The 19,366-nt window shown below is 44.8% G+C and overlaps 1 protein-coding gene across 1 annotated transcript; it reads left to right on the top strand.

Moving 5' to 3' along the window:
• Window positions 1-7,520: 7,520 nt before the first annotated feature.
• PROZ (protein Z, vitamin K dependent plasma glycoprotein) lies at window positions 7,521-19,324 on the top strand (the record flags this gene model as incomplete). Its single annotated transcript, XM_082076296.1, has 8 exons — window positions 7,521-7,587; window positions 9,214-9,377; window positions 10,431-10,455; window positions 13,508-13,621; window positions 15,016-15,147; window positions 17,498-17,583; window positions 17,663-17,786; window positions 18,323-19,324. 8 exons carry the CDS (start codon window positions 7,521-7,523, stop codon window positions 18,832-18,834), a joined length of 1,224 nt encoding a protein of 407 aa, XP_081932422.1. The 3' UTR covers window positions 18,835-19,324.
• Window positions 19,325-19,366: the final 42 nt, after the last annotated feature.

Raw genomic sequence — 19,366 nt, 5'->3', positions numbered from 1 at the left:
GTAACCTGCCAATGCATTTGTCTCCTTTGCATTCATACCAAATGCATGCAAGGTCAACAATGGAAATTGTGAACAGTTCAGGCTGGATGGGGCTCTGAGCAACCTGATCTAGTTGCAGGTGTCCATGCTCATTGCAGGGGGGGTGGACGAGATGACCTTTGAAGGTCCCTTCCAACCCAAACTTATTCTATGATTCTGTGTTTCTGCAAAGCTGAAGATGAAGGAGTCATATGTTCCTGTGCTGCTGGCCATACCCCAGGCAATGACAACAAAACCTGCTGTCCTGTAGCTACGAAGCCACACTTAAAGTTCATTCTAAGGGACACACATCTTCACCATGTTTGGGAAGTGCTGGTGTGTTGCAGTGCTGTTGTAGTGTAGGGAATAATGTTAAGTGTTCACACCTTTCACATGGCGTGTTTGAGTTGTTGCCAACAAAGTTAAGAAGATCTTAGCTAAGGGTCATAATTTAAGTAACATCCAATTGTGCAACTGTGAGTGATGCGCAGTGACAAAAATAGCACACAGAAGTGTTCTGTACAAGTGGGTATGGTCTCAGAGTGGATCACAAAACCCATGTCCCAGGAGGTACAAAGCCACATGAGAAACTGATGGTTACAACGGGGCTCTGATTTCTCTCACAGATTCAAGCAGGTCTCTCATGCTTTAGAAGGTTTTGTTAGAAAGGAATGGGTTAGATTTATTATTGGTGAGAATTGGTGTCTGTTTTCAAGACCTCCAACTTGTGCTGGCCGTCTATGGATCCAAAAGAGTAAGAACCCAAGAAACTTCTCCCTTCAAAATATACAGTTCACAAGGGGTCATCATTTCAGTGGTGATGACATAATGTGATTGCAGTTGCATCTCACTTGTTTCCCCTTAAATATCACCTGTTCCATTTAAAAGGAATAAAACCTGCCTTTCAATTTTCTTCTAAAAGCAGTTTTTCTGCAGTTAACATATAGTAACCTAAAGACATGAATAACTACTGACATTCAATTTAAATCCATCAGTTTTGCCGGCATTCTAAGTTAATATTAACATTTAATAATCTTAGTCTGTTTTTTGTCTGTCTGATTATATTTGTTATAAAGCCCTGTGTAATTTAATGCTGAACTCTTGTCATGAGTTTATAACTCTTAACATGGAACACTTTGTTCTGTTTCCCAATTACAAAAGATTTAATAACAGCAGGTAAATGAAAATAATTATGCCAGTAACAGAAGATGTTTAACTTCTAAAACTTGGAAAATACTGAACCCACTTGCTCAAAATGGGCAAGTTATAGAACTTGAAAATTATTTTTCAACCATTCTGGTCCTTTTGCATTTGCAAAGTTTTTGTTCACGTCTTGAAAAAACTCGCAGAGACACTCCTGATGAGAACATGTGCATACCTAATTTGACTGCTAAAGGCTGCAGTTAAGTGAGTTTTCTCTCATTTTCATTAATTGTTTCCCTGAAAGCAACCTGTTTGCCTGCAAACCATTTTCATCCACTATTGGTACCTATCTGTAGCTCTAAAGGTCATTTTTGACTGCAAACCCGATGTTCCAGCAGGTTGGAATAGTTTCTTGTGATGAAGAACAACATGAGGTGCACTAAATATCTATAGGACTAAATAGCTATAAATTCCTAAGTTTTTGTATGTTCATGTGCTCTGTCATCCTCTGGCTGTTCTATAACCACTTTTATTGGTTGCAATTTTGGTAGGGAAAAGGATATTAAGATAGAACTGGGAAAAGAAGGTAAAGAAGCATGGAGGTGGAAGAAAGAATGTATTTTAATAAGTGAAATATTAACAACAATTGCTATTTTTAGCAAAGGTCAGAGCTTGCATCCACAGAGATCACAGAATCATAGAGGGGTTTGGGTTGGAAGGAACCAACCCCCTGCAATGAGCAGGGACATCTTCAATTAGATCAGGTTGCTCAGAGTCCTGTCCTGCCTGGCTTTGAATGTTTCCAGGGATGGAGCAGATGTAAGAGTAGTTCCAAGATGTTTTTTGGCTTTGTTGCCAGGCTGTCAGGAGACTTGCACAACCTTGTGACTAGTCCTTGTTGTGGGTGCAGCACCCACAAGAGAGAATCAGAGCTCCCTGGGGTTACATCCCCCCCACCCCGCCCACTCCCCCAGGATTTCCTGCAATCTGTAACCACACCAGAAAGGCATTGCTGACACTCGGAAATGGCTGCAAGTTCCTCCAGCTTTTTGAAATGATGATGCACTTTGGATTTGGCAAGAAAAGCTTTTTTTTTTTTTCTGCAGGTGGTGAACAGAACTGACTGATGACAGTCCAAGTGTTAAATTGAATTATAACTCATTTCAGCCACACTGAGGATTAACCCTTTGTGGAGTATGTGCTTCCTCATTGCTGGCTTGGCAAAGTTCAGCTGACATTTCAGCTTCTGTACACAGAAAGACCTGTGCTGCTTATGAGCATGGATGCCGATAACTGTGCTTCATACGAGCAGGGTGTACATCAGCATGTAAATGGAATTAGCTTGTGTCACTCATTGCTAGCGCTTGACCAAGCCTACACATGACGACTGTCACCTGTTGTGGATCAGCTGGTGTTTACTCAGGGCTGAGAGACACACTCCCATTTTGTTATTCCTAAATAGTTGTCTGCAAGGGAGCATTTCTTCATTAATTTGAAAAAGCTCTCCCTTATTCCTGAGTCTGCTGCTTCTATTTTCATATTCTCTATGCAAAGAATAGCCTAAAGCTCCACAAGATATCAGCCCCCTGACAGCAGAACTATTGAGTTAAGCAGCAGCAAAACCTGGCCTCTGCCCTCTCCATCTCTTTGGAGCTGGCAGCGATGGCTGTGATTTAACTGCAGCTTCTCCAGGGCTCTTCCCTATGGGGAAGGAGTGACCAGTTGGGCAGGGGCAGCTGGTCACAGTCCTCTCCTCTGCCTTAGGAGAAGGGATGGTGCTTTGGAGAGCCACCAATACTTGAGGCACAAGGCAGGTTTTTTGTCTGCGGTTAGTTGGGCAAGAGGTGGGAGATGAGCAACCAGCATGTAAAACAACCACATGAAGGACAAGGAGATGGCTTGTCATAGCCATGTGGAGTTAGCAAAAGAAATGACAGGGCTGTAGCATTCAGCAGCTCTTTGCTGCCCTGTGTCACCTGGGAGTGGACAGGCATCGCCCAGAGTGGGCTGCAACAGGGCTGCAGGTATGTCAGTCATTCATGTCTGCTCCTACCTCCTCACCCTGCCAGCCGGGGCTCTGGGTCACCTGGAGCAAGGAGGGAGCACAGAAGAAGCCAGTGGAATTTTGAGGACTGTTCCAGAGGAAAAATGGGGCAGAAGAGGAACCACAGAATCACAGAATGTTATGGATTGGAAGGGACCTCGAAAGATCATCTAGTCCAATCCCCCTGCTGGAGCAGGAACACCTAGATGAGGTTATGCAGGAATGTGTCCAAGCGGGTTTTGAATGTCTCCAGAGAAGGAGACTCCACAACCCCCCTGGGCAGCCTGTTCCAGTGCTCTGGCACCCTCACCATGAAGAAGTTTCCTCTCATATTTAAGTGGAACCTCCTGTGTTCCAGTTTGCACCCATTACCCCTTGTCCTATCATCGGTTGTCACTGAGAAGAGCCTGGCTCCATCCTCATGACACTCACCCTTTATATATTTATAAACATTAATGAGGTCACCCCTCTGCCTCCTCTTCTCCAAGCTAAAGAGTCCCAGCTCCCTCAGCCTTTCCTCACAAGGGTGATGCTCCACTCCCTTAATCATCTTAGTGTCTCTGTGCTGGACTTTCTCCAGTAGTTCCCTGTCCTTGAACTGAGGGGCACAATATTCCAGATGTGGTCTCACCAGGGCAGAGTAGAGAGGAAGGAGAACCTCTCTCGATCTACTAACCACCCCCCTTCTAATACACCCCAGGATGCCACTGGCCTTCCTGGCCACAAGGGCACAGTGCTGGCTCATGGTCATCCTGCTGTCCACCAGGACCCCCAGGTCCCTTTCCCCTACACTGCTCTCTAATAGGTCATTCCGCAACTTATACTGGAACCTGGGGTTGTTCCTGCCCAGATGCTGGACTCTACACTTGCGCTTGTTATATTTCATTAAATCTTTCCCCGCCCAACTCTCCAGCCTGTCCAGGTCTCGCTGGATGGCAGCACAGCCTTCTGGCGTGTCAGCCACTCCTCCCAGCTTGGTGTCATCAGCAAACTTGCTGACAGAGCAAGAAGCTCATCAGGTCCATCTGCAGCACAGATGGCTCAGAGCAGAGGGGTTTGGAGGGGCCCCTGCTATTGCCTCACTTCCAGTAAGCTGAGCTTTGTCAGATCGATAACCACCGACTTACAGATCTCTAAGCACATCAGAGAAAACACATCCATTTTCTTCCACCCCTGTGTTCCCAGAACTATGGTCTGGCAACAGGCACACAGGACCAGGCTGGGGGGCATCGCAAAAGATAACACTAGAGGGGTCTGCTCCTCATGGGCCCAACCACCCTCCCTCCTCCTCCCTGTCCTGTGGCAGCAAGCATTTGTGGGCTCTCCCTTGTCCCAGTGCCCCCCCAGCTCCCCGCTGAGGGCTGACACCAAGAGAAGAGGCTGCAGAGAGGTGAGGGGGAGGAGAGGGGAGGCTGGAGCTGCTCCTGTAAGCCTGCACCTCCTGCCATGGGCGGGCACACCACAGTCCACCTTGAACCATCTTCAGTGTCCAGGACACGCAACTAACCACTGTGCCTCAGTGGGAGGAAGGACAATCCCAGGGAGGAACCTGGTTGCAAGCCCAGCCATCAGCTTTCATTATTTGCTTAGTGCAGGGGTGGCGTTTTCTGGGAAATAATTGTTGTCCCTTTTCACTAGCTGAGGTGTGCGTTTCCCAAAAGCATGTGACGGTGACAGAGTTGTTCAGGACAGCTTCCCCCAGCTGCCCCATGCTGCAGCAGGGCTGACAGCCAGCCAGGGGCACAAGGAGGGTGGCATTGGCATGTCCCCATCACCGCCCAGGCAGCTGGTCTGAAAACCCACTTTGCAGGGTTCACTGCGCTGCTGGGGGGAGGACTTCCATGAGAAAGAGTTGCTAACGCAGGACTAAAAAATCCAGTTACCCCTCCCTGCAGAACTGCAGATTTCGTATGTGACACCACATGTAGGTTTCACCCTGGACAGGGTAACCTTTCAAGCAGGAGGCAAACCCTAATTTGGGCCACAGGAAATAAAGACATGGGACTCCTTAATGAAACACTTCTCCATGTGCTCACTGTGGTGATTAAAGGAATGGAAAAAGAAAGCCAGGTGCCTTTTCATCAAGAAAGATGTGAGGAAAGAACTGCCCTTTAAAAACCCTTTCCTTACACAATTTTCCATAGTAATATGAAAATTAAAATGTAAAGCCTGCTGCAATAATACCAATACAGAAAAAGCCAAGTCAGTGCCATAACATACTGGGTACACTGTGGCCCATCCCCAAGGACACAGCTGCTCAGTCAAATAATATTTTGTTTGAAACAAACACAGGAAGAAAAAATGACCGTGTAAATTAAGGTCTGGTGAGAATATCACTTCTGAAGCTCTGTGTTGTTATTATTAACCTAATTTGAATAATTACCTTATACCTACAAGAGTTCCTTAATTGGCATGGGTCAGCAATATGTAAATAGCTTGTTTAAAACAAAACAAAACAAAACCTTGCAAATCTGCATTTTTGTGCTGGGTTCTGCAAAGTCCTGTGCTGACATCAAGTGGTGACATATTTTTAATGCCAAAGGGAGTCAGATTTGCTCTACTGCGAATGCATTGGGTGATATTCATAATGACAGGAAAGTAAAGGCAGGTAGACGGGGGGGCCCAGGGGCTGCTACAGCAGCAGCCTCACTGGCAGGTGCTCCTATAGGGGTGGTGGGCCAGAGGACTATGGAAAAGCAATGCAGCCGCCACCGTGCAAGGTGAGGAAGGTGAGGTGAGCCTCCATAGCAGCTCCTCAGCATGCGAGGTACTGGCTGAGCCCCCAAGCACCCACCAGGTGGGACCACTGGCAACAGATCCCCCCTCTCCCTGGTCAAAAAACCCCGAGCTGGGACAGGTACAATGGGGTTTGATGGCCTCAGGAGAACATGGAGAGCACATTTACTAAAGAAGGGTTGACACACAGCTAACCAACAAGGACAGGAGGGTAAATGAATTAGTTCTGCAGAAGTAACAAGGAGGGAAAAATAAATATGTAAGGCTATGAACTGGCTGGTAATAAAACCAGGGTTGCTATTAGAAGGGTTTTAATTCCAAGTGAGCTTCTGGAACAACATCCCTGCAGAGATTGTGTTGGAAAACCCTCCCACAATGCAGTTTTCATGTGGAGGTTAATTATTTGGTGAAGGCATTAGGGTTTGTGATGTGAGCTGTGACATCAGCCCTGGGTTGGCAGATATTGGCCTCATGAGGCATATCCACTGCTTCAGCACTGCTTACCTGCCTTGGTACTCACTGAAGCTGGTTTTAAAAACTGCAGTTGATGTACAGTGGGATTTAGCCATGAGTGTTTGGATCAATTATATTTTGTTAAAACAAGCGCATGCTCAAGTAACAGCTGGGAATTTGTGACATGAAAACACAGAATGGTCTCTGTGTTTCTAGCTCAGATTAAAAAAACGAACCAAAACCAAACAAACCCCAATACTTTTCCTCTCACCAGTTATTGCTTTGACTGTAGAAATGGTGTCCTGCTCTTCCCAGGAGCCTGCCGGTGCTGGGTGCGAAAACCCCCCCTGCAGCACCACTGCCATTGAACGCCAGTGAGTTTATCCTGCCTCTTGTCCTGATCCAGGCAAGAGGGTCACTCCAGCTGCTGGGTGCATGACAGCAGCCTGGGGATGTGCTCCTGTCTGTACTTACACCTCCTTTCACACACTCTATCTGTGTGTCTGCATGTCTCTGTCCAGGATCCTGAAGCCAGGAGGAGTTTCCCATGCTCTCCTTCATGGCCGGGCAGTAGAAACCTAACAGTCAAAAGGAAAAATATCATATCCATTCAGATGCATTCCTACAGGGGAAATCCTATGCTTGGTTGCTCCAAAAGCCAATGGGATTTGACCAGCACAGCTAAACCTTGGCAAATGTTGTGTGGGGACAGTGTATGAGAGAGCCATGCCATAAAATTGATCCCTGTAGTCATCATCCAGCTTGTGCTTTGATATGGTACAAGGAAGTGTTCATACTGTTCATCTTTCCCCATTTTGTGTTATAGTAAGTGAAGGCTGGGGGGCGGGAGGAACACCGAAATCTTGGGGCAGCTCTAAGTGGAGCTGGCAAACCTGCTCCATCTTCAGCCAGAGCACTAAGAGAAGGGACACTGTTGCGCCACCAAGCAGCTGGGTGGGTTTTTTTTCAGGTTTTTTTGTGTGTTGACATTGAGGCCAGGATTTGCCCTTAAACGTTTTGTTTTCTCATGAGCAGCTGGACTTTAAACTCCAACATCTCTCGCGTAGCCATTTCCCGCAAGAACCGCAGGAATGCAGGCAGCAGCCATTAGGCTGAGAGGGTGATGATGGCAAGGAGCTCTTGGACCATATTGTTTCTTGTCTCTGCCCTTTTTCTTCAGACAGAGCAGACAGGTATGGCTTTTGTTTTGTTGTGGCTTTAATTCCGATTTGTGCTACTGCTTCTCTAAACAAACCAGTAATTTTGTACCTTGTGTCATGTTTATCTTGTAGCACGGGATGATGCCACCGACAACTGTCTGTTCTGTATTTTCCTTACGTTTCTCCTACCTAAGTAAAAACTGCAGTAGGTTACTGAGGCAATGTAATTTTGAAGTAGCATTACTTACACCGGGGTGATATCTTGTCTTTTTTAATCATTTTTAAAGAGTGCCCCATATATTAAAGAGAATTTTGGTTTATATTTCTAGTTGCTGCTGAAATAAAAATGCCTTATGAAAGAGGCTGAGATGCATGCTCGCTATTGCTTGAATAAATTTATGTTTCTGTATCAGTCCTCCATGGTTTGTCAAAAATAAGGAGGAGCTGGGCAAGGTAAAAAATACAGTGACTGCTTAAGAAGGTCAAAACACCCCTGGAAGCAGCCCAGGTGGACTGTCAGGTGTGCTGGATGCATTGGAACCACTGCACAGCAGAAACCTGCACTGGGGTGTCAGATAACACTTCAAAATGCAAAATACAATCATTAAGCTTTTTCTTTTTTAATATCACATACAGACCTGTTGCTTATCGGATATCCTTCCAAAGCATAACCAAGCATTTGTATGCAGTTTCAGAATAATTTTGTTATTGCTGCCACTTTTTCCAAATCTAATATTATTGATTATTTCAACCTTTGTGCCCAGCACTGCTTGGCCCACAAACACTGTCTAAAATGCAAAAACAACCCAAACAAAAACAAACCCAGTCCCTATCCCAATGGGTTTACTTTGCAAGCACAGGAGAACTGACAAATGCACACTGACACATGCAGCTATGGGCTGCTTAATGTCAAAGGCAACAGGCCCCAGCACAGTACCAGCCATCCAGCTGGCAGCAGTTTTTGTTATGAGCATCATTGCAAAGAGGAATTTTAAGATCAGATAACTCTCATTTCTTTGATCTCTCCTCCTATTTACTCAAAAAAATTATGATGTCTTCCCCATAAAGGCTGTTATATGATATAGCCCCCATAACTTTGAGCATTGCTGAGGGGTAGCTTATATTTATCCTCCATAAGAGAGATTTGATGGGGAACTCAGTCATGTCATGGTTTTGCTTCTCAGCAAAAAAAAAATCCCTGTGAAGTCAGACTGAAGTGCATCAGTTTGGATCCATCATCATAAATTAATACAAATAATTTTCATGTCTACTGATGAATCTGAAAGCCCATGCAGTCTTACAAAATAGCGTCTGCCTTTATGATAATAATTTTCCCCTTTCCCTTGACATGCCACAGCAACACTGTTTTGTGTGTCTGGTGCAGGAAAAAAAACGTGCCAGGAAGGACTTCAAATTCCCTCTGCTTGGGAGCAAGTCAGGCTCTCCCGTAACTCCCCAAGACTCCTCAGCTGAGTTTGGGCTAAGAAAGAGGGCTCTTTCAGCCCATAAGTTTAATGTGGCTGAAACCCAGAATCAGCCAAAAGATCTCTCTTCATGATTAAAAGTGGCTGCTTAGTAAGATCTTTTTTAAAATGTTGAAAATATATAAGGAAATTAATCTAAGTACTGATGTTAGCATTCTGTCATGCAACATTTCAGTGTTTATATCAGCTGATGATGCAAATGAAGTTATCAAGAGACAGAGACGTGCCAGTTCCCTACTTTTTGAGGAGGTTCTTCAAGGCAGCTTGGAAAGGGAATGTCTTGAAGAGAGATGTACACATGAAGAAGCAAGAGAAGTATTTGAAAATGATGAAATGCTCGTAAGTATTTTGTTTACCTGTGTGCTTTGGTCCTTTACTATCAAATTGAGCCCTGCAGCCTGCTTAATTTGTTTGAATTTCTCTCCATATGAAATCTTTGTGCTTTGCACCTCAGCAGGTAGAAAGCAGGTATCTTCAGTGGTCAAAATGGAAATGCAGAGGTCAGCTCTGACACTTTTAAAGTCACCTCCTGAAAATGATGTGTCCTGTGCCCTATGTTGCAAAAGTATATGGCTGTTGTCCCACCATGACCACACACAGGGAAATACAGCTTCAGCACACCTTGAGGACCAGGAGGGGAAAGGGGCTGTTGGGATGGAGGGAAGCAATGTACCAGCACCTAGTGCCACCTATAGAAAAAGGTTCACTTGGTCAGCAGCTGCAAGTCCCCTTGCTCAAGAGGCCCTCCTGACAAGTACAGCTGGATGCTATATTCTTTACTGGGAATCTGGCTGGAGATTGTGTTTGCAGGGAAAGCAGAGGGAAGAGCCATCGAGCTGCCCACAGGTAGTCTCAGTACTTTGGGGAAAGTTGATGGAGGGGCCGTACAAGCAGTCAGGAGAGGTGTCCCCTCGGGGAAAGCAGCAGCAGAGTTAGTTGGGTGTACCCAGGGAAAAGCGGAGCACGTAAAGGTGGTGACAGGTGTTAGTGACCTGCAGCTCCAACCTTTGCTGCCCCCTCTGTCTCCAGCAGCACCTGCTGGGGGACAAGTGAGATGGGATAGAGTCACTTCCCAGGCCACTGCACACCAGAGAGACAATGGCCAGACGGTTTTTCCAGGAAGCCGTATTGCTAAAGGATTCAGATGTTTCCCTCCTGCATGTAAAGTGTTTCTTTTCCTTTATAGCTTCTTAAGAAACAAAAAAATAAGCAAACCCCTTCCCATCTCAAGTCATTCAGATTTTGCTGTCAGGGCAGGATTTGCAGGTGTGCACTTCATAAAATTAAACTGTAGTATATATTGTCTTACAATGTTTTTGCTTTACAAAAATATTGACGAAATATTATTTTATTTGAGAATTAAAATCTAATTCCCCCCCTTTTTTTTTCCAGAAAATGTTTTGGGATGCCTACTATGGTAAGTTGTCCTCTTGATTTCTCTCCTTCATAGCAATGTCACACTGTGAATATTATGGTTCAGTCTGATGCTGGTTTTATGAGAGTTTTTAGCAGTTTATGCTACAAGAAACACTCAGTCACTATCTCATATCTCTAGTACAGCAAGAGGAAAAGTGTTGATATGAAACCTTTAAAAAAGTAATGAATAGGGAAAAGCAATTAAGACGGCAAAGCAAATAAAAGTTGAAGGTGAGTAGATGTTATTATAACAAATCGGCTATTTCTTTTCCTGAACTTAAGGCTATTCTGAAACTACCCGACACCTGAGAAAGTCTGCTTTGCTGATACAATAGAGCAGCACAGCTTAACCAGCAAAACCTCTCAAATACAAACCTAACACTTAAACCTGAGTGAGTTAAATAGGTGTTACAAGCTGCTGGCCCTGCATCATCCCTTGGCAGCTGTCAAGGCAAGAAATGAGTTTGTAAAAGCTGAAGGACTGATGTAACTAGACAAACCATCAAGAAGAAGCCTGGGCACCAGCTTATGGTTACTATTCCTTCTTTTTCTGCATGCCTTGTCCTAAGAGTTCATCATGTTTTTTTTTTACTCAGCATGTATTAATTTCTAATCTTAATTTTAGATAGTGAATAAGGAGGTGCTACCAGCAATTAGTATTTGATGATATAAATGTTATGAAGAATGATACTAAATATCTGGCCTTTCGTATGTGTTTCATTACTGCTGTGAGGGTGGGATTAATTTATCCTAATTTCAGTCATTGGATGTTTGTACCAAGCATGTCATCCAGGCATAGTCTGGATCCATCTCTATAGTCTGTAAAGAGAGAAGGGCAACCAGTTGAGAATGGTCCATCCAAACAAGCTTAGACACGATAGGGACACACTATTGGTTTTGGCCTCAGTGGCAGCTTTCTTGCAGTAAGTCAAAGCTAGCATGTCCTGTCTTCTTCCTACAGAAGAACAGTGTGCATTTCCTTCTTTGCGATATCTATTCTAACCTTTCAAGGAGTGTTGCCGTGTATCTCTATGCCTTTTTTCCTCCTCCTTAGACAAACCCATTTTTTCATCCCGTCTTCCAAAGTCTTATTTTTCAGATCTCTGGTATGTATCTTGCTTTCCCTCCATAATCCAAGGTACAGTGGATAAATCTGCACGGTGAATAAAAAAAGGCTGAGAAAAGCTGAGCACCCACTTGGCCTAACGCTGGCTCACCCGTTGGCTCTGTTTTGTACTGTTCCACCTTGGTCTCTTCAAGTCAAAGCTGAAAGATCAGAGCTGATCTTGCTCTAGCATGGATGTACACAGTCAGGCCTGAGATCACACTTGTCCCTAACTCTTTTTTTATTAGCAGTATAAACTTAAATATTAGAATCATAGAATTATTTTGGTTGGAGGAGACCCTTAAGATCAAGTCCAACCATAACCTAAATCTAGCACTAAACCATGTCCCTGAGAGCCTCATCTATATGTCTTTTAAACACCTCCAGGGATGGTGATTCCACCACTTCCCTGGGTAGCCTGTTCCACTGCTTCTCAACACTAAGCCTCTCTTTATACCTAATTTTCCAAACAGTTTTGTGCATTCCTTTCTGTGTTTTCATAGCTCAACTAATGACATAATCTGAGATATTTCTGTTCTATGATGTTCACTGATTCCCCACTAGGTCTTATCCTATAGATTTAATTGGTTTGGATTCTTTGATCTTGAAAAATGCATGTTGGTAGTTACTGACCACCTTCTTATTTTGCTGAGTGCTTACAAACAGTTTAATCATTTTAGTAGCTTTCCAGTAACAAAAATTGAGCTGATTCCTCTGTAATTCCTTAAAACTTCTGTTTCCTCCTTTAATAAAGCTAGGCACTAGGTTTACTTTTTTTTTTTCCCAGTCTTACAGAACCTCACCTGACCCCAGACATTTTTGAGACTTCCTTACCTACATTTGAGTATGCATTTCAGAGGCTTGAAACCATCTAACTTGCTTAAGGCTATAGGTGCAGCCTTTCCCTATTTTCAGTTACCCACCACTGATGCTGGAGTTCCTCACTCTTCAGCTCTACCTGCTCAGCTGTGCTGATGAGTCCCCTCTAACCCATCCAAACACCCTCCCAGGAGACTTAAATTATGCTGAGATATGCTGGTGGGATCTGACTGCAGGTGGGCTGATGGTGGTAGCTGCTTTAAGACAGTATTTTAGTACAGCTAGCACTCAAACATACCCATAGCCTGAGCAGATGGTGGTTGGGTGTTTTTTCCCTGTATCAGGCAGAGTTTTCACCTTTCTGTCCCTGATATCAGTTATCAGCCTGCTGACTGAAGTTAACCTCTCTGATGAAGTTTAAAATTTTGAAAAGTTTGGAGAACATGTCCCAGGTTACGCTTTTCTGGCTTGCCCCCGACCACTCACGTCTACAATAAGCAGTTGTTTGGAGAACATTTCCAAACTGTTTTGGAGTCTTTCCAGTGGGCAGCATAAAGGGAAACTGGCAGCTCTGCCTGGTGTTCCACCTGTAGTGAGGCATCCTCTGGTTTCAACATTCAGTTCATCAGAAAGACCAATCCTGCTAGTGTCTGAGCTGCTGTATAATAATTACACAGGAGTGTGAAAGACAGCCTTCCTCCTTGTTTGATGTTGCTTGCTGTATAATTTTGATGCCAGGTTTATTTATTCATATATGCACATAATCTTTTTTTTAATCCATATGCATATCAGCCTAACACAGGAGACCAAAAACACCAGTCTCATAATACGTTTTTAATGAGTGTGTGAACTGGAAGTCAGTGCTTTTCCCTGAAACAGAAGATCCATCCTCCAGAAGTGCACTCTGCCTCTGGGTACCTCGCAGCATCCCTGCCAGGGGCCGCAGAAGCACCTCTGCAATCGGAGACTCAGGCTAAAATTACTCCCAAGGAGCAGTTTGGTGACATGTAGCCCATCTCCTTCCAAACCTTTTTGCAACATTTCTCCAAGTGGCTCATGTGCCAGGAAGCGGGCTGTGTAATTTGGGTCAGTGGTGGTGACTTGTCCCTCTCCTGTGGCATTTCTGCAGGTGGCAGAAGGTGCTCATCGAGCCCCTGCCAGCACAACGGCGTGTGCGAGGACAGCATTCGTGGCTACACCTGCACCTGTGCTGAGGGCTACGAGGGAGAAAACTGTGCTTTCGGTAAGGCATTGTCCCCTTTCTGAGAGACCCTATCTCCTCCTGTCGTAGGGGACTCCAGGAAATGATATTCAACTCTCCCATTGCAGCCAGCCATCAGTTTTTAGGTTAAAACAGAGCAGGGGTGATGTGTGCTGCCTGTCTACTGAAATGTTATGGCATCCTGAGGTTATGCTCACCGCCTCTTCTCTCCGAGCCTCCCTTCTCTGGGGACACAGCAAAAGGGCTGCAAGTCCCCCTCATGGATGGGCTCCAAAAGCAGCCCTGCCCGCTGCCACCAGCACTCAGCAGCTGTGTGTCCTGTCATGGTACCAGGCAACACATGGCCCGAAGAACTAGGGCTGTGGTGCCATCGTGGCTTCCCAGCCACTTTGGTGCCCCTGAGGCCACATTTGCCCACAAGACAGTCCCTCAGGGCTCCAGAAAACAAACCATTTTCAGTGGAAGTGTAAAAGATGTAAAGAAAAACGGACACTTTCTGGCACATAAAAAGCCACGTTCTATGTTCCAGCCCTTACATCAGTATTTCTGCTGGCTTGGAGGTCCCTTGGGCTGGGAGACGCCCTGGTTGCTGCAATGCTGGGTCATTTTCTGTGTAAGGGGTGTGACTGGATAGAGACAGACCAGCTTCTTGGGAAGCACAGAAGGCGACAAAGCTTGGGCCAGCACTGGGAACTGTATCAGCTCAGCGTGGGCCTTAGAGAGCCACATTATGTGGGTTTGTTGCTACTTATCCATCTATGAGCTAGATCTGCCATTAAATCACTGTTCTTCCTGTTGCCTTGTGCTGAAGCTTAAGTGTTTGCTCAGCCATGGACAGTTGACTGAGCATTTTTTCGATGGTGATTAATACTCCCATTCTTTTTTTCTTATCTTTGACAGCTGTTAGTTTTAATTCTCTTAGCACAAGCATGAGAAATAAGAGCTGTTCATTTGGTTTTGCTGAAAAGCAGAAAGTGTTAGCCTTTTTCTTCCTCAGGCAATACCTGCCTTCTTAATACATGCAACAGTTCCCCCAGTGCAGACACTTGTGTTTCATTTAAAAGGGCAGAAAGGAAATACATGGCATCCTTCCACGGGTTCACACAGAAGGCCTAGTTTGACCCTTGGCTACCAATGCTCTCCAAAACTCAGAGGTGCAGACAGTCTGGTGCAGTGAGGTGCTGGGTGAGCACGGTTTGCAACAAGTCTGTGGAAGATGCAGAGATTCAGCTGTCTCCAATTTCTGCTTAACAAGGGGAAAACCAATGTGGTGGGAAATACAACCAAGCCAGAGTCCCTGCCCACCTCCACATAAAGTGAGTAAACATACAATGCTTAGTAAAGAGGACTGCAGCTGTGCGAGAAAACTCCAGCTGAACCACTGCCAATGCTTTTTGTCTGCTTGTTCTGTTCAGCTAAAAATGAATGTCGCCACCAAGCAAAGGAAGGATGTCACCACTTCTGCTACCCGGGAAGTAACTCCTACCATTGTTCCTGTGCTGATGGCTACGAGCTTGGCAAGGACAAAAAACAGTGCATCGCGTTAGGTAGGTGTAAGCGTGGAAGTAGAGGGGGCACATGCTCAGTACTGGGGTGGGCAGGCCACCATCTGATACCCAGATGAGATCAGCCTGCTCAGGGACTCAAATGCTGAGAATATCACTTACCTTCCAAACTGGGCAGAAAACACAGGAATCTAGAGACATCTAAGATGTCAAAACAGTGGTAAAAGAAGCAATATTTGATCTGAACATTTAAACATGGCTCTGCAGAGACAACTTGCATCATCCTAAATGTTGCTCACTGGGCCAGGTTTTCCACTCCTGTGCTCAGTAGAGAAACTCCACTGAAAACCTGTCTGTGTGGGAATGAGGTTCAGTTGTCTCCAATCAGGCACCTGATGGTCTCATAAATGAAGAGCAACATTTGCTGCCATGTGAATTAGTTTAAAGCCGTAGCCCTCTTCATTTTTTTAATCTCAGTCTCATTTAATCTCATCCCCTTAGAAATAAGATCTACTAACAAGATGGTAGTATGCTTAGGCTGCACCTTCAATACAGTTTTGGGCCCCTCACTACAAGACAGACATTGAGGTGCTGGAGCGAGTTCAGAGAAGGGCAACAAAACTGATGAGGGGTCTGGAGCACAAGTCTGATGAGGAGCAGCTGAGGGAACTGGGGCTGTTTAGTCTGGAGAAAAGGAGGCTGAGGGGAATCACAGAATCACACAGAATCACAGAATGTTAGGGATTGGAAGGCACCTCGAAAGATCATCTGGTCCAATCCCCCTGCTGGAGCAGGAACACCTAGATGAGGAATGTCTCTAGAGTAGGAGACTCCACAACCCCCCTGGGCAGCCTGTTCCAGTGCTCTGGCACCCTCACTGTGAAGAAGTTTATTCTCATATTTAAGTGGAACCTCCTGTGTTCCAGTTTGCACCCATTACCCCTTGTCCTACCGTTGGTTGTCACTGAGAAGAGCCTGGCTCCATCCTCATGACACTCACCCTTTATATATTTATCAACATTAATGAGGTCACCCCTCAGTCTCCTCTTCTCCAAGCTAAAGAGACCCAGCTCCCTCAGCCTTTCCTCATAAGGGAGATGCTCCACTCCCTTAATCATCTTGGTTGCCCTGTGCTGGACTCTCTCCAGCAGTTCTCTGTCCTTCTTGAACTGAGGGGCCCAGAACTGGACACGATATTCCAGATGTGGTCTCACCAGGGCAGAGTAGAGGGGAAGGAGAACTTCTCTTGACCTGCTAACCACCCCCCTTCTAATACACCCCAGGATGCCATTGGCCTTCCTAGCCACAAGGGCACAGTGCTGGCTCATGGTCATGACCTTATAGCACTCTGCAACCACCTGAAAGGAGGTTGTATCATGGAGGGGGTTGGTCTCTTCTCCCAAGTAACAAGTGATAGGATGACAGGAAATGGCCTCAAGTTGCACCGGGGGAGGTTTAGAAAAATTTCTTCATGGAAAGTGTTGTCAGGCATTGGAACAGGCTGCCCAGGGAAGTGTTTGAATCACCATCCCTGAAGGTGTTAAAAAAATGCATAGATGAGGCTCATAAGGACATGGTTTAGTGCTAGAGTTAGGTTATGGTCGGAGTTGATGATATTGAGGGTCTCTTCCAACCAAAGTGATTCTATACTAGCAAGCAGGGCAGCCAAGTAGTTGTTGAGCTATAGAGACACACTTTTGATGATGAAGACTTGATGTCTGCACCAAATGCACATTTCACATACGCTTTATTTCAGACTAGTGTGAGTTTGGTCCTGTGGACTAAGCACCCATTAAGCTATGACAGTACGTTTTGCGTGCTCCTGGAGGCTGTCTTCTGGTTTAGCTTCACCTGAACAGGGTGTGTGATCCAAGATTATGCCACAAGGTGAAGAAAAAGTGCGATCAATGCAGAGCACTGGGAGATCCACCTGAAAAGCACAGTTGTGGTCCAAAGCAGAACACAAAGACATGTGCATCACCAGAGTGACAGCTTTTAAAAGGAAAACCCAGGATTAACCTTGTGTAGATTGGGCCGCAGCTATCAGGTATTTGGCACAAAGTCAGATACAGGATACAAAGACAAGGAACCAGGCTGTGCTAATGGCTGGCTGGAAAGGCAGCTTCATTTCATTAGTTACAGACACAGTGAAATGTGATCACCACAAGCCTAAGCAATGACCCAAAATATTCAGTGCTGTCACTGAGCTATTAGACTATACATGCCAAGAAAATTACTCCAGTTCTCCCCAGTTGAGAAATTGTCCTTCTCCTTTTCTTTGGTGCAAAAATGAAACCCCGAAGTCAAGGTGGAAGCAATAAGATATTTGCAGGCAGCAGTTGTCTTGAAGTGACACAGCATGAGGTTTTTATTTTTTCAATTCATTTGCTAGATGAATGTGCATGTGGCAGACTGCAAGACAGTGATAATCTGATACGTGAAACAAGGAAGAAACATGATGAGCGATTTCCTTGGCAGGTATTTCTAGCAATTCATGACATACATCACTCAGCCTCACATGGACAGTGCTATCTATGGTCTTTTTACACTTTTTTAGGTCCTGCTGCTAAATTCAGAAGGGAAGGGCTTCTGTGGAGGAGTACTGCTAAAAAGTAACTTTGTGTTAACTACAGCAGAGTGTGCCCTTCTGCACAGGCATTTTGAAATCAGGATTGGTGCTGGTAAGTGATCAAACACATTTTCTCTTGTTGTAGCATATTTTAATATTGATAGCTAATTTTAAACCAAAAGCTTACTAAAAATTTTGTGGTGTAAAAATAGTTACAGGAAACAAATCTGCTGTCACGTCATTTAAGCATCTCAGTTAAGTATCTTGAGCTGAAACTACAGCTTGCCCCAGGCCACCCTAAAAGCCAAGCAGAGAGACAACTGCCTCTCAGATGCAATTCAGAGCTCAGCACCTCAGGACAAGCTACACCAGGTGGATTTAAAGGTGGCTTTTGTTTCATGCCAAAATTCACTTCTTGTCGGGTACTTGTCCTTCCCTCAGAAATGATGCATGCTTCTATATAGCATTATAGAGCTGTCAAGGCATCCTTCCTAGTTTACCTATACTGCAGCTGTTTCAAGAAAGAGTGCCTTTAGTTTCCCTACTGCACGTATTTCCCAGCATGACTAGGCAGCTGATAGTTCACATGTAGCATTCAGGTCTCTGATAAGTTATTCCTAAGAGCAGTGAAATGTGGTTGCTTCACAGGCCCTAATGGAACAAGTGGAATTGAGAAGACAATGCAAGTTAGTGAGAAACACATACACATCCGTTACGATGAAGACACTGGTGAGAACAACATCGCCTTACTACAACTCCTAGAGCATGTTGAGTGCAACAACAACCAGCTTCCTGTCTGCATACCCGAAAGAGACTTTGCAGAACACATTTTAATTCCAAAACTGGCTGGTACGGTCAGTGGCTGGAGAATGGAAGGTAATGAACTTCAAGGTGAAGAATTGCATGTTTCATACCTTCCTGCTGAGGACTGCAAACAAATACTCAACATAAGCCTCACAAACAGGCAGTTTTGTGGACACCTCCAGGAGGCTGTAGACAAACGACTGGCTGGAGGAAGCTTTTTAGCTACCGTGTATAAAGGTACTTGGTTTTTGACGGGTATTCTGGGATCTTGGCCACTAGAAGACACAGACTGGGAAACGCTTCTCTTCACTAACACTGCAAGGTATATGATATGGTTTAAACAAAAAATGAAATAAGACACAAACACAACCTACTCTCCAGCACCAAACCCCTACCAATCACCACAAGAAAACATTTGTACGCAGCCAGTACATCCATTTGATTATCACAGTTTGCAGCAATGAAAGTCACAACAACAATATGTGTATCACACAGAAAAACCTCTTTGTCTTTACTTCCATTGACACACAGTACTGTGAAAGTCACGATGTGGTAAACCTAGTTATTTTACTAAAAACTGACTGGACTTCAAGTTTCCTAGAACTGTTTGTCCTAAAACTCAAAAAGTGTTGATATTTTTCTGAGACTTCAAATGTTGCTAGAAGGAAATTAGTCTTTTAAACTCATTACCTTGAGGTTTGATTCAGCAAATTCATATTCTTATTTCAGCACCCACACAAGCAAAACTTAAGATGACCAGGGGAACTCCAAGCCTTTAAATACCTATGTTGATATAGGACTTAACACTCTCATCACACTGAAAAATGCTTCCCCTTGTACACAATACCTGTGTTTTCCCTTACGAACTATGTCCACACCAGTTGGTGG

This window comes from Streptopelia decaocto (genome assembly GCF_964273445.1).
Source record: "Streptopelia decaocto genome assembly, chromosome: 1".
Classification (NCBI taxonomy): Eukaryota; Metazoa; Chordata; class Aves; order Columbiformes; family Columbidae; genus Streptopelia; species Streptopelia decaocto.
This window is presented reverse-complemented; position numbering and strand designations above follow the sequence as displayed.